The following is a 15,210-nucleotide window of genomic DNA, read 5'->3' on the forward strand; positions in this document are numbered from 1 at the left end:
AATCATCAACAGCATTCTCTGAATGGTGTATATCTTCTCCATCAAAAATACATAAAAATGTTTTTTGTGCATCATTAGAACAGTTAAATTTTGTTTACAGAGTGTGTTCATTTAAATCTAATGCATCTGTTTTGGGACAAGTATTCAAAGAGAATACGTAGAACTTTATATAGATTTAATTTATAAATTAGTGACTGCCATCAAATAGAATATCAATAAAATATTATAAGCACAAAGTAAATCTTTCAACCAGGTAAGCGTTAAAAGGCCAGGTCTATTAAACAATTATAAGCTTTTTGTTTATACAGTACCCGAACATTTCCGACACATTTCATCCTCATTTCATCAAGGAATTGCATCTTTAGCATTACTTTTGGGTCCATCCGAGGTGGAAATGGCAAACCAGTGACAATCACACCTCGCCCATTCATGTCTGCAAAATCCAAGCCTTCGCTGGCCTAAAGAACAATAAATACAGCAACATAACATACGTCTTTGCAAATTTCTAATAACTAAAGACATGCATATATAAAGATAAACTGACTGGGGTCAAATTGCCCAAATTTACTTCAAGTACAATCCTTTACACCTGTAGAATCAGGAAGATTTCATTCCATCACCCTGGCCTGGGTTCAAAGTAGGATGAAATGAATGTGCGCTGACCCACTGCCACAAATATACACCTTACTATCAAAGACTTGCATATGGATATTGTATATGGTTTGATGTATTTTGTTAATCTTATGAAAACATATAGCTATATCAACTCCCAAGGTTTAGATTATTTCTAGTTATTGATGCCACTTCAGACCATAGGAGCAACATTCTGACTATGCAATGCACTACCTGAACCAGGCAGGTACTACAGGGTGCAGATGCCAAGCCTTCAATCACTTAAATCCCACTCTTGAATTCCTTTCCCAAGTCTCCTGACCTTTCCAATTACCTGTACTCATTAGTGCCACTGCACTGCCTGCCTGCCCTACCCCCACCAATAAAACCTACTTCTATGACCAAGCTTTTGACCACTCTGCCTTTTGGTTTGGCATGCTATTCCTCCCTGCCCCCACTCAACCCCATGCCCCGTGATGTACCATGGGATATTTTTCAACATTAAAATGTGTTATATAAGTGCAAGTTGCTGTAGTTGCTTACTAGCTGTACTTGCATTTGCTGACACTACTTACAGAGAGCACAACCAGCAATCACAGGTAAAGTCAACATTTTGGATTTCATTCAGCAACTGTGTACAATCTAAAAGTTACTTGGCCAATTAAAACAATACATCCTTGTTGAGGGATTGTACAGTTGCACACGGAGTCTAGTTTCTCACCTTTCCTCTGCACACTGCGTAGAAACAAGCTCCATTCGACTTTGGATCGCTAACTTTATCATAGTACGCATCCATAACCTGGAAGAGATTTGCCAATAGCAAGGTGAAAAACACAAACTCAGAGAAAAAGGCCAAGGATACTTGAACTGCTGTGGTAATTTAGTTTTTTAGTGAGTAAATTAAATCTTAAATGCAGATTTACAAGCCAGCGAAAAAAAAACCAAACCTCTGTAAATGTTCCTTTGCCCTTTACTTCCACAAAGATGGGTTTGATCTCTTCTATTCTGTTGGAAATTCCCTGCTCCTGTTAGAAAGAATAGCTTAAATGGAACAGAGTCTACAAACTCTCCTTTTGTCATGTAGCTTTTGATGAACGGATGTTTTTACCATGCACAAAACAATTATAGAAGTCATATATTGTACAAGCTAGAGGAATTTTTGGATTTGTCCCTTTTATTTTTGAACAGTACTCGTTCAGAATTTGTCTCAACAGATTTGAGGTGATTTATACTTTTCCTGATGTATGAGATGGGTTAACATAGGTGCCACATGTGCTCCAAGCACAATGTGGGGATATAGCGATTGACAAAGTTCCAAACATTAACACATACACAGAAATCTGAACTGTTGAAATTACTGTATACACAATCTGTTAACTTTGTGTTCCCCCTTTATTTGTGCACTATATTGTTCCAATTCTCAGAACTTTTTTCTAAATATGAAAAAGAGGAATATACTGTCCCTGTGAAACAAACAAAGGAGATGCAAAATGACTCAATCTAATGAACCAACAATTAAAAACCAGTAAATTAAACAGGAAAAAAAGTTGCAAGTTTCACTTTTGCCAGTTGAAGAGTCACCTGAAATATATTAAAAGGAACAACGAGCAAATTTGAGCAACTTTCTCTCAAGACAGATGATGGGGTAAAGTCAAAGAAGCCTTGATGAGTTATCACAGTGCATCTGGTAGATGGCACACAAAACTACCACTATGTATCAGTGGTGGAGGGGGTGAATGTTTAAGTTGGTGGATGGGTTGCCAATCAACTGGGCTGCTTTGTCCTGGATGGTATCGCAAGTATTCTTGGAGCCGCACTCATCCAGGTAAGAGGAGAGTATTTCACACTCCTGACTTGTGTCTTATAGATTGGACAGGTCTTGGGCAGTCAGGAGGAGAGTTACTCGCTGCAGAATTCCCTGCCTCTGACCTGCTCTTGTAGCCACAGTATTTAAATGGCTGCTCCAGTTCAGTTCTGGTCAATGGTAACCCCCAGGATGTTGATGGGGGGATTCATTGATGGTAATGTCAATAAATTAAACAGGAAATAGATTCTTTCTTGCTGGAGATTATCATTGCCTGCCATTTGTGTGGTATGAATGTTTCTTATCAGCCTAGGCCTGAATGTTGTCCAGATCTTGCAGTTATGTGGACTCAGACTGATTCAGTATCCAAAGAGTTGTGACGGGGTTGTGAATGGCGTTGAACATTACATCACCGAACATCCCCACTTCTGACTTTTTGAGGAGAGGAGGTCATTGATGAAGCAGCTGAAAATAGTTGGGCCTAGGACACTATTCTCAGGAACTCCTGCAGGGAACTGGAACCATCTTCCTTTGTGCTAGAAATGACTCCAACCAATGGAGAGTCCCCCCCAACCCCCTGCCAACCCAACCCCCATTGTTTTCAATTATGCGAGGGCTCCTTGATGTTAAACTCGGTTAAATGCTGCCTTGATGTCAACTGCAGTCACTCTCACCTCAACTTCTGGGGTTCAGCTCTTTTTGTCCAGGTTTGGAACAAAGCTGTGAATGAAGTCAGGAGCTGAACGACCCTGGCGAAATCCAAACTGAGCTTTAGTGATCAGGTTAGTATTGTGCAAGTACCATAGAATTTGTCCTGCTTTTTGTGGACAGGATATAAATGGGAAATTTTCTACATGGTTGGGTAGATGCCAATGTTGTAGCTGTATTGGGACAGCTTGGCCAGGGTCAATGCTAGGTCTGGAGCACAAGTCTTCGGTACTATAGCCGGAAGTGTTATTTGCGCCCATAACCTTTGCAGTATCCAGTGTCTTCAGTTGTTTCTTGATATCATGTGGAGGGAATTGAATTAGCTGAAGACCAGCATCTGTGATGCTGGGGTCCTCGGGAGGGTGGATCATCCACCTGGCACTTCTGGCTGAAGATGGTTGCAAATGCTTCAGCTTTGTCTTTTGCACGATGTGCTGGGCTCCCCTATCACTGAGGATGGGGCTATTTGTGGAGCCTCCTTCTCCAGTTAGTTGTTCAACTGCCTACCACCATTCACAATTGGATGTGTCAGGACTGCAAAGCTTTCATCTGATCCTTTGTTCATGGGATCACTTAGCTCTGTATATCACATGCTGCCTCTGCCGTTTGGCATGCAAGTAGTGCCGTGTTGTACCTTCACCAGGTTGGCACCTCGTTTCTTCGCTATGCTTGCTGCTGCTCCTGGCATGATCTCTTACATTCTGCATTGAACCAGGGGTTGATCCCTTGGCTTGATGGTAATGGTAGAGTGGGGGATAAGCTGGGCCATGAGTTTGCAGATTGTGGTTAAATACAAATTTTCTACTGTTGTTGGCCCACAGCGCCTCATGGATGCCCAGTTTTAATTTGCTAGATCTGCTCGGGATCTATCCCATTTAGTACAGTGGTAGTGCCTCACAACACAATGTGGGGTATCCTCAATGTTAAGACGGGACCTTCTCTCCCAAAAGACTGTGCAATGGCCACTCCTACCTATACTGCCATGAACAGATGCATCTGTGACAGGTAGACTGATGAGGACAAGGATCCCTCACCACCTGCCGCAGACCCAGTCTGGTCGATATGTCCTTCAGGACTTGGCCAGCTTGATGCTACTAAGCTTGGTGATGGACATTGAAGCACCCCACCCAGAGTACGTTCTGTGCCCTTATCACTCAGCGCTTCTTCCAAGTGGTGTTCAACAGGGAGGAATATTGATTCATCAGCTGAGGGAGGGCAGTAGGTAGTAATCAGAAGGTTTCCTTGCCCATGTTTGGTCTGATGCCATGAGACCTCACTGGGTCTGGTCAATGTTGAGGACTGCCAGGGTAACTCCCTCACGTATACTTCTGTGCCGCCACCTTTGCAGCGTATGTCCTGCTGGTGGGTAAGGTATGATTCTGTGAGTGTGACTATGTCAGGCTGTTGTTTGACTAGTCTGTGGAACAGCTCTCCCAATTTTGGAACAAGCCCCCAGATGTTAGTAAGGAACACTTTTCAGGGTTGACAAGGCTGGGTGTGTCGTTGTCATTTCCAGTGGTTAGGTCGATGCTGTGTTGTCCATCTGATGTTATTCCTTTTCAACTTTGGTACAATGGCTTGCTGGGCCATTTCCGAGGGTACTTATGAATCAACCACATTGTTAAGGTCTGGAGTCACACGTAGGCCAGGCCAGGTAAGGACACCAGATTTTCTCCCCTGAAGGACATTAGTGAGCCAGTAGGGTTTTTACAACAATCTGATAGTTGCATCATCACTATTATTGAGACTAGTTTTAAATTCCAGATTTATTAATTTAATTGAATTTAAATTCCACCCATATCTCTAGAGCATTAGCCAGGGCCTCTGGATAACCAGTCCAGTAACACTACCACTATGCCACAGTCCATGCCAATGTGTGACCCACAGCAATATGGCTGACTCTTAACTGCCCACTGAATTGGCCAAGTAAGCCACTCAGTTATATAGGGGTGGATAATAAATGCTTGGCTTGCCAGCTTCAACCACATCCTGTCCCATCAATGAATTTAAAAAAATGCGTAGTCACTTACCTTCCAGAACTCAAGGCTTTTATCCATGACAGGATATGATGGGAAGAACACCAATAAGCCATTTGGCACCACTCTAGACAGATTAACTGGAGGTGGGGAGGGCAAACAAACATGTAATTGAAGGAAGTATTTGATTTGGGAAGTTATTTAAAGCATCCAGGCCAAGGTTTGTAAAGAACTGCATTAAAACATTTTCCTTAACTTTTTCTTTTGAATGTACAGAAACCACCCTTCACCAAATTCTCTATTTCTATAGAGAAGTGGAATCTGTACAGAACCGTATAATATTTGATTGGTGTTCTTTAGCAATGATTAATTTGTTATAAACTACAGTTGTTCACAAGAATGTAAGAACATAAGAAATAGGAGCTGGAGTAGGCCAGTTGGCCCTTTTAAGTCTGCTCCACCACTCAACAAGATCATGGCTGATATTCGACCTCAGCTCCACCATCCCGCACTATCCCCATATCCCCTAATACCCAAAAGTCTATTGACCTCCGTCTTGGATATAACCAACGTTGGGCATCCACAATTTTCTGGGATAAAGAATTCCAAAGATTCACAAACCTATTGAGTGAAGAAATTTCTCATCTCAGACTTAAATGGCCAACTGCTTACTCTGATACTGTGAGCCCTAGATTGAGAATCCCCAGTCAGAAAAATCATCTTCCAGCAACTACCCTGTCAAACCTCTTTAGACTTTTATGTTTCAATTAGATCATCTCTCATTCTTCTAAACTCCAGGAAACATAGGTTCAGTCTACTCAACCTCTCCTCATAGGACAGCCCCTTAATTCCCAGGAATCAGCCCAGTGAACCCTCTTACACTCATCCTATAAGGAAGGAGATCAAAACTGCACGTAGTACTCCAGGGCCAGAATTTTCCATCCCCTTTCCCCTTTGGGGATAGGCTGGGAGGCAGGAAGGCTGGCAAAATGACACTGGAAGGCTGTGGGGAGGGAGGGTGGGATGCTTGAAGTCTTCCAGCCACCCAATGGGACTGCCTGCTGGGAGTTCAATTGGGTCACATAAATGGCCAATTAAAGGCCGCTTCCCGCCTCTTGCATTTTGGCCACAACAGGAGAGCCCGCTGCTACATGAGAAAACCACTGGGTGAAACCTGCCAGCCTCACAGTGGGTTCGGGGGGGGGGGGGGGGCAGCCACTTAATTGGCCACCACTGGCAAAATGCAGCTATGGATCCCCACCAAAGCAGGACTGCCTCCTGCTTTTGACCCTGGCAGCATGACTTCTGCTCTTTCCACAGAATTCGACGCCAGGTGTAGCCTCACTTGTATAACTGCAGTTAAGACTTTTTTAGTTATATACTCCAAGCCCTTTCTAGCAAAAGCTAACAGACAATTTGCCTTCCTAATTGCCTGTTGTAACGCATATTAACTTTCTGTAATTCATGCACAAGGGTATCCAGGTGTCCCTGATTGCAAACATGTCCTAGTCTCTCACATTCCAAAAATATTCTTTTTTTCCTCCCTTACCAAAGCGGATAAGTTCATACTTTGCCACATTGTATTCCATCTGTGATGTTCTTGCCCACTCATCCCATTTGTCTCTTTCCCTCTATAGTCTCTTTGCATCCTCCTCAGGGCTTACCTTCCCACCTAACTTTATATTGTCAGTAAACCTAGATACATGACACTCAGTGTCCTCACAAAAGTTACTAATGTAAACTGTAAATATCTACGGTCCATGTACTTACATTGCAATACCCCACTAGTTACAGCCTGCCAACCCATAAAGGTCCTGTTTATTCTTACTCTGTATTTGGTCCATTAACTAATCCTCAATCCAGGCTAACATATCACCCATATCCCATGAATCATTATTTTGTGCAAGAAGGAGTTCACTTTGCCAAGATGGCCAGAGGGGAAACAGAGAGTGAGCGAGCGAGGCTAAAACAACATGAGAGAGAGGAAAGAGAGGGAGAGACAGAAACAGAAACAGGGAGAGACCGTTTATTTTACCCAGGAGATATTGTGTGGATTGCTAAAATTGGATCTCAAACTTGATAAAAATGGGGAAAGAAATTAAAATGAGAGTAAACTAGCAAGAAATATAAGAAAAAAACAGCAAGAGCTTCTATAAGTCTATAAAGAGGAAGAGCGTAGCTGAAGTAAACATTGGTCCCTTAGAGGATGACACTGGGGAATTAAAAATAAGAAACAAGGAAATGGCAGAGACTTTGAACAAATATTTTGTATCTGTCTTCATGGTAGAAGACACTAAAAGCATACAAGAATAGTAGAAAAGCAAGGAGTAAAAGGGAGGAGAAACAGTACTAGGAAAACTAAAGTCTCCTTGTCTTGATGGCCTGATCCTAGGCTCTTAAAAGATATGGCTGCAGAGATAGTGGATGCATTGGTTGTAACCTTCCAGCATTCTGGAAAGGTGCCAGCAGACTGAAAAACCACAGATGTTTCAAGAAAGGGTTGGGGGGGAGACAGAAAGCAACAAACTATAGGCCAGTTGACCTAACATGTGTAATTGGGAAAATGCTGAAATTCATTATTAAGGAAGCAGTAGCAGGACATTTAGAAAATTATAATACAATTTCCTTCACTGTCACTGGGTCAAAATCCTGGAACTCCCTCCTTAACAGCACTGTGGGTGTACCTATACCACTTGGACTACAGCAGTTCAAGAAGGCAGCTCACCACAACCTTCTCAAGGGCAACTAGGGATGGGCAATAAATGCTGGCCCAGCCAGTGAAGCCCACATCCTGTGAATGAATTTTTAAAAAATCAAGCAGAGTCAACATGATTTTTTTGAAAGAGAAATCATGTTTAACAAATATGTTAAGAGTTCTTTGAGGATGTAACAAGCAGGGTGGGTAAAAGGGAACTAAAATAAAACAAAAACAATTATAATATATTACTCAACATTGTAAATAATTACTTTACTGAATCGCAGTTGGTAAATTTTGATTTCAATTTTCATTTTTGTTCCAAATAACATATTTTGTTATTCACATTATGTTGAAATGCTGCTGCTTGGGGGTAGGTCTGAGTTTGACATTGCAAAACTGGAGTCCATTGTGGGTGAATAGCACAGTGCTAACAGCAGACTGATCAGATAGAGCTGACAACTCAAACAGGGCATCATTTACAGGGCTGAGAGTGGCCAAAGGTATGAAGATCTTTTGTGACACAGAGAAACTTTTTATGATCTTTAGAATTGCAAATGCTTCTAGATCAATTTAAATAGGTGAAATTGTTAGACTTCAAGACGGTAGAACCATTAGTTTTCCTTTTGTTTATCTTCTATCATCAACTATCATCATCAACATGGACTAATGCATTTGTATGAACTTGCTGAAGGGCCCTCAACATTTCAGCATTCAATGCAGTTAATGTATGTAATGCAGAATGAAATCCATATAAACAGCAGAACATAACTTTGCTGGATTACGTACATGTGAAGTGAAGCAAAGCACTACAATAGTGCTTCACACACTATTTTCCAATATGACCCTATTTTAACTCATCACCACCTTCTCAAGAGCAATTAGGAATGGGCAACAAGTGCTGGCTTTGCCAGCAATGCCCATATCCCATGAACAAATATATAAAACTCTTGAAAATTAACACAACTCCGGGCACCAGCAAAAACAAAGCAGCAAAAAAGCAGCATAGTAGCATTCATATACAATTACTGAAGTTCATATATTATAGATCAACATATATACATCATATAAACATGAAAATGTGTTTTTAAAGTACCTTGTAAAAATGTTATATATTCTTTAGGATTCAGCCTAGCTCTCCATATTCCCTAATGACAAAAGACTCAGTGAAGCCCCTCTCCCCTCTCACATGATAATCAGCCTCTCTACACACACACACACACACACCACCCCCCCCCCACCCCACTGTCTCTCACACATACACACACACACACACACACACCCCTTTTCCCAAACCTTCTCCTCCCAACTCACTCACTCAGCAGCCTGGCCTGACAGCACACCAAACCGCTGTGGGTCCCTTCATGACCAGGCCACCATGACTGAAAACCAGTGCCAATTCACTATAATCAGCCAAGACTTGGGCTTTGCTGCACCCTCCTGAGTAGCTAGTCGTACTGTGTCAAAGCATGTCAATTAAAACATTTTATGTCTGTTTTATCCTATGCTGCAAGAACTCTCGCTTGGACTGATTCAATGAAGGACTCCCCTCATAAACAAAAACGTACCAGTCTGAATTGACAGCAGGGCATGTTATCAAATTAATCTTAGAATACTAATTAATCTAAACCATGTTGTTCTGAGTCTATTTCCTAAACGTACTTCGGTTAATGAACATTTTAAATAATATCTGTACATTTGATTCTCAATATACTCATGTTGCATTGTTTAAGGAAGATTCTTATGTTTTGTGAGTTTTTTTCTTTTTTTTGCAACTGGCAAGTATTGCAACATCTTGAATTTTAAAGTTAATTACAATATAACATCTCACAAAGTAAAGAAAAAGAATGCTTGTGATTTGTGACATTTTTAATGCAGCAAAGAATTCTGTAATTTCTTTTCTTGCTGGCAATCAGAAATCACCTTCCCTTCCAGTGCCTAGGTTTAAGCATGTCACTTTCTTTTGACTTAACAAATTAATAAATAATGCACAGTGCAGAATCTACTTCACTAACTTTTAAGAATTTCTAGTTTTGATGCACCTTCAATTACATCTCCTGCAGCCACTGTTTCCAAGTCTTTCGGAGAAAAAAAAGACTTCAGCATCAGGCTTGGCTCTGCTGCACCCTCTCCCCTCATACCCCCTTGGGTCTGCTGTGCTCCGTGGAGACTCAGTTCTGCTACGACACTACCCCCCGCACCCACAGCCCTTTCGAGCCCTGGCTCCACTGCTTCCCCCACCCCTGCCACAGGACGTTCTGAGCCCCAGCTCCACCGCTCCCTACCTCTCCTCACCTGCCACCTCCCCCCCACCCCTAGGCCTGCCAAATCCCACATTTTTACCAAGTAGGCAGCAATAGAGCATGCCCTTCTGGTGGGATGAGTGCCAGCTCCCTTGAGCCTGCTCCTGGACTCAAAGGCAGAGATTATCTGCACTTTGAGAGGTTCTCCTCCTGGCTTTGGAGGTGCTGGAGGCAGCTGCAGCCAAGGGGAGGTGGAGGCCGGAAAAATATTTGAAGGGCGGAATTCCATTATTCAGAAGTCAGAATATTGCCAAGTGGTAGAAATTTCTGATCCCTGCATTTACATGCAAGGGTCCATCCTCAAATTCAATGGGCAGAGGAGGCTATCGTATTTAATATTCAGCAAGCACAGGGTAAAATAGCATGGTCATTTGCTACTGGACTAGTGATCAATTGACATTGAATCCTCAGACATAAGTTCAAATCCAACATGATAGTTAGGAATTTAAACACAATTAATTAAATAAACAGGGAGTTAAATGCCAGTACCAGTAGCGGTAACTATGAAACTACCAGAAGCCAACTGGTTCACTAATGTCCTTTAGGGAAGGAAACCTGCTGTCATTATTCAGTCTGACCTATGTAATTCCAGATCCACAACAGTGTCGTTAACTCTGAACTGCCCTCTGAAATTACCTAGCAAACTGAACTCCCACAAAAATCTATAATCCTAATGAACTACAGCTATTCAAGAAGGAGGCTCGGCACCAACTTGTCAAGGGCAATAAGGAATGGGTAATACATGCTGACCTTGCCAGTCACTCCCACATCTCACAAAAGAAGAAAAGGCTTTCAAGACCCATCTCTATTGGAAATAACAGCTCCAGTGACTTAATCTCTATTTGAAAATAAAATTCACCTACTTACCCATTGTTTTTCCAAGGGATGACATGTACTCAGGTGAAAACCTAAAGTGAGAATAGTTTCCATCACAATTAAGAGCCATAATACTTTCTGTGTTCAATTACACATTAGATGTTGCTAACTTACAGGTTTCTGAAAGTTTTGTCAGCATAAATTATTAAAAATAATGTAACTGGGCCATTAGCAAAAGTAGTCCTTGTTCTGGTTCAAATGATACAAAAATAAATTTAAAAAAAACACAGAATCCCAGTTGGTATTCCCTACATACAGCACTGTCAAAGATATTCACGATAAACCTCAGGTTGTAAGAATGCTTTCATTTCTAATAAAGTTTATTAAAACCTTTTACAAACTATTCATTTGTCCAAACATAATGTGGAGAGGCTCACCAATGTTACCACTTTTTGCCAGAAATCCAACACATTTGAAATCTCTAAATGTTTTTCTGTGAAGTGCTTATGGGGAAATAGGTGATCTATGTGCAGATGCTTTTAAATTAGGCAAGCATCAATGTTTGTGGAGCGAAAAGCAGAGTTAACATTTCAGGTTGATGACCTTGCATCAGATAAAATGCCATCTCTGTTTCACTTTCTACAAATGCAGCCACACCTGCTGAGTATTTCCAGCATTTTCTGTCTTTATTTCAGATTTCCAGCATCCGCTGTATTTTGTCCTTACAAGCCTCAATGTTTATTGAGCGTCCATGCGGCCCACTTCAGTCTGCATTTGATTCAAACTGTTCTCCCTTTTGTGCAGTTGCCATTTTAATAATCCCATAGCAGTCACCCTCTGCGAATCAGGGAAATGTTCTATGAATTTTCCATGTCCTTTTTTTGACTACCTTTACCAGTAAAAGGCTCTGTCACAAATGAGCAGTACAAACATACATATAAGACAAAAATCAATCTGTTGCTCAGTAGCTATGTTATGTCTAGTAACCTATAACTATTATGCATTGGCTGTCACATAAATGAGTTTGTATCTTACCTTTGATTATATGCAGAGCTCAACTGTGCACCATCAGGGCCTTTTGGAACAATCCCAATCCATATTTGGTGTTTGTCAATCACATGAGGATTTTCCAGACTGACAGGGAAAGGGCTTAAAGATGTATTGGCGTGCATTAATATAAATTTATTAGCCAGTTAAACACATATGCACTATTATTCAAAGAATAAATGTGATACTTAACAGCATACAAGTTTAAACATTTGCCAAAATATTCTAACATTACTGAGTAAGTTTGAATGAAGAAGCTTTCATGTCACTTGTCAACAAAGCTTGTGATTTTTTTTGGAACAAGCTCACATTATTAGATGCATTTTTTAATAAAAAATGTTAGAATGTCACTGATTTGGTAATCTGGATATCATGTGTACAAAATGCAGTAGGGTATTGTTCTTTCAAATTGGAATGACTTAGTCACAGTAGCACTGGCTCAAATGTTTAAATGGAATAATCGTTACAAGTAATAAAATGACTGCATCCTGTGACCATTAATTGTTTCATTCTGAGCCTGCATTGCTTGAAGCTATGGAATACATGAACATTGAGACTTAATGAACTTGTAAAATTTATATTGTACATCCTGATTGTATTCCATTTTCAGTTGGTACTACATTTCTACATGTTTTTTTGAACATACTCACATTTGCATTTCTGAAGTGAAAGAGGACAATGGAGCAAGGGTACCACTTGTGAGGATGATAGACTGAACCCCTTGGCGTACCAGCTCAGCCATACTGTAGCCAGGGCAGAAGCACCAGTAACTTAAAACTTTTCCTGTCAACATAATTTTTTTTTCAAAAAGGAGAAGACAATAAAGGATTGGATGTCATAATATTTAAATTTATCTAGAAAAGATGCTCACTACTGGATATCTTAACAGTGAAGTTTTGCTAGTAGATTATCTCTTTCCCAGTTTTTAAGTTGAGTAGGGGACATATTAGAAAACATTGAGTGATGTTTTACATAAATAAATAGGATGACTTGATAATTTATGATAAAAGTTACGAGCAAGTTATGGTCAGCATATTGAACTGGATATAGGACTTATCCCATCATATTTCAACCTATATTCCAGTCCTTCTGCAAACAAAGTAACCACATTTATACAAGAGTAGTAGATCTAAATATTAATTTTTAAAAACATAAATCACATAAATGCATAGATTATGGAAACCATTAAACTTTTTCACAATTCTGATATGACCATGAAATGTGATGTGATCTTCCTTTTGGTTCTGCTAGTGCTAATTTTAAAACTCAGTTTCGAATTCTGAAGTGCCTGTGCTAGCCTGAAGGGTCTTGCAGTAATTTACTGACATACATTTTTTAAGTAACAAAATATATAAAAATTACTCTGAAGCATCTACACAAACTTCCTGTCACACCGGAGTTCTATCACACTTAATCACAAGTGAATATTCCCAATATTAGGGAAATTTCTGTTACCCTTATACATGACTGACCATGTTTTCACCCTATTAGTTCATTCGCAAATTTTACTTCCAAATGTTTAGATAGAAGGCAAGAAATAAAGGGCTGTAAACAACATCATAACGCTTGCAAGTTTTTAAAGAATGATTATCAAAGCAATAAAATAAAATCTACAAGTCTCTTTAGCCATTCATTCAATAACTCTCAGTTTTTATTCTATAATTCTGATCTTGTCTCCTCCCTAGCTGACCTATTCTTGCCCCATGACTTCTCAACTAGACAGAAGATTGGTCAAGTATCAACAGGTCAATCCATACCAATTCCAAATGTCATGCTCCTTCCCCATTGACATCCATCTTCCTATGCTTCAAATATTTATCCAATTTCCTTCTCAAATTTAAAAAAAATTTTTTCATGGGATGTGGGCGTTGCTGGCAAAGCCAACATTTGTTGCCCATCCCTAGTTACCCTTGAACTGAGTGGCTTTTAGGTTATTTCAGAGGGCAGTTAAGTGACAACCACATTGTTATGGATCTGGAGTCAAAAATAGGCCAGATGGCAAATTTCCTTCCCTGTAGGACATTAGTGAACCAGGTGAGTTTTTACAACAATTGACGATGATTTCATGGTACCATTATTGAGACTAGTTTTCAAATCCTTTTTTAAAATCTGTGATTCGAATTTGTTATGATTCTAGCTATGAGAATGCTGGACAAGCCAGACATTTGTTAGGGTCTGGGTAGATCATAATCATTTAAAGAATGTAATGTGCGGAAGTACTTCAAGATTAAACTGCAACACCAAAACAATCTTTATACAAACTTGAACAAAACAAACACAAGCAATAATGACTAAATAGGTACACTGAATAAACAAGGTAATGATTTTAAATTCTACCTTAAACTCAATCCAACAGGTTTAGCCCAGCTTAACCATTTTCATTCTGATAGGTTTTCACTCCAATAGGCTTTTAAACAGACTCATACTCTGGGAGGCAGTTCCTTTTTCTCTGGGTCTGGCTGCACAGGTCACAGCTCAGGGCTATGATATCTTCCTTCCAATGCGACCTCCTGGTCCAAGTATAGGCATTGCTGACGGTTATATGCCAGGACCCACCCGACACACTCTTGGCATTTATTCTGTGGCCGGACATCTCTCTTTACAGAGCTACTTTGTCCTAAACAATTTTCTAGAACTCCCTCTTGTTCCCTCTAAACATTGAGAACAGAGTTTGCTGGTTAAACACAACAGGCTGGATAGCTGCAGCCTCTAGGTCAGCTTCTCTTACACTTACTTTTCCTAAAAAAAAACCCAGTTTTCCTTTTAGAGCATAGCTCCACCTCAGCAATTGTCCCCATAGCAACCTCAGGGTTTTCTGCCTCTCAGATGGTTCTAAAGTTCAAGCATAGTTTGTAAACACAAACAGGCACATTAAACAAAACTAAAAGTAAATAACCCCCAATTCACCTTAACCTGAAGCCAAAACTCTACATTCTTAACCCTTAATATAACCCACAACAGAGACAGTTGTAACAAATTTTAATTCCGCCAGCTGCCCTGGTGGCAATTGAACCTGCATCCCCAGGAAAGTAGCCTGGGCCTCTCTATTACTAGTCCAGTGAAATTACCACGCCTCTCAGTGCAGTTTTGCACAAACCACTCCACATAGCAAAGGGTCCATGTTCAATGGAACGAAATGTCTCAACCTTCTCTTCCTCTCCTCAAATTCTTACCAAGACTTTTAAATTGATGTCTCCAGCTGGAGTGAATAGTCTTTCACCATTCACTGCATCAAAATCCTTCATCAGT

General features: G+C 40.4%; 1 protein-coding gene across 3 annotated transcripts in view; it reads right to left on the reverse strand.

The window, feature by feature from the left end:
* The window catches only part of rtel1 (regulator of telomere elongation helicase 1), a 132,203-nt gene that overhangs the window by 48,203 nt on the left and 68,790 nt on the right, over positions 1–15,210 (reverse strand). For all 3 annotated transcript variants that reach the window (XM_078555291.1, XM_078555292.1, XM_078555293.1), the window contains 7 exons: positions 12,612–12,744; positions 11,950–12,063; positions 10,966–11,006; positions 5,155–5,240; positions 1,560–1,637; positions 1,334–1,411; positions 312–458 (listed from right to left, as the gene is read on the reverse strand). In XM_078555291.1, coding sequence (XP_078411417.1) covers positions 312–458; positions 1,334–1,411; positions 1,560–1,637; positions 5,155–5,240; positions 10,966–11,006; positions 11,950–12,063; positions 12,612–12,744 — 677 coding nt within the window. The remainder of the gene's footprint in view (positions 1–311; positions 459–1,333; positions 1,412–1,559; positions 1,638–5,154; positions 5,241–10,965; positions 11,007–11,949; positions 12,064–12,611; positions 12,745–15,210) is intronic.

The sequence above is a fragment of the Cetorhinus maximus genome, chromosome 13, assembly GCF_964194155.1.
Source record: "Cetorhinus maximus chromosome 13, sCetMax3.hap1.1, whole genome shotgun sequence".
NCBI classification, from domain to species: Eukaryota; Metazoa; Chordata; class Chondrichthyes; order Lamniformes; family Cetorhinidae; genus Cetorhinus; species Cetorhinus maximus.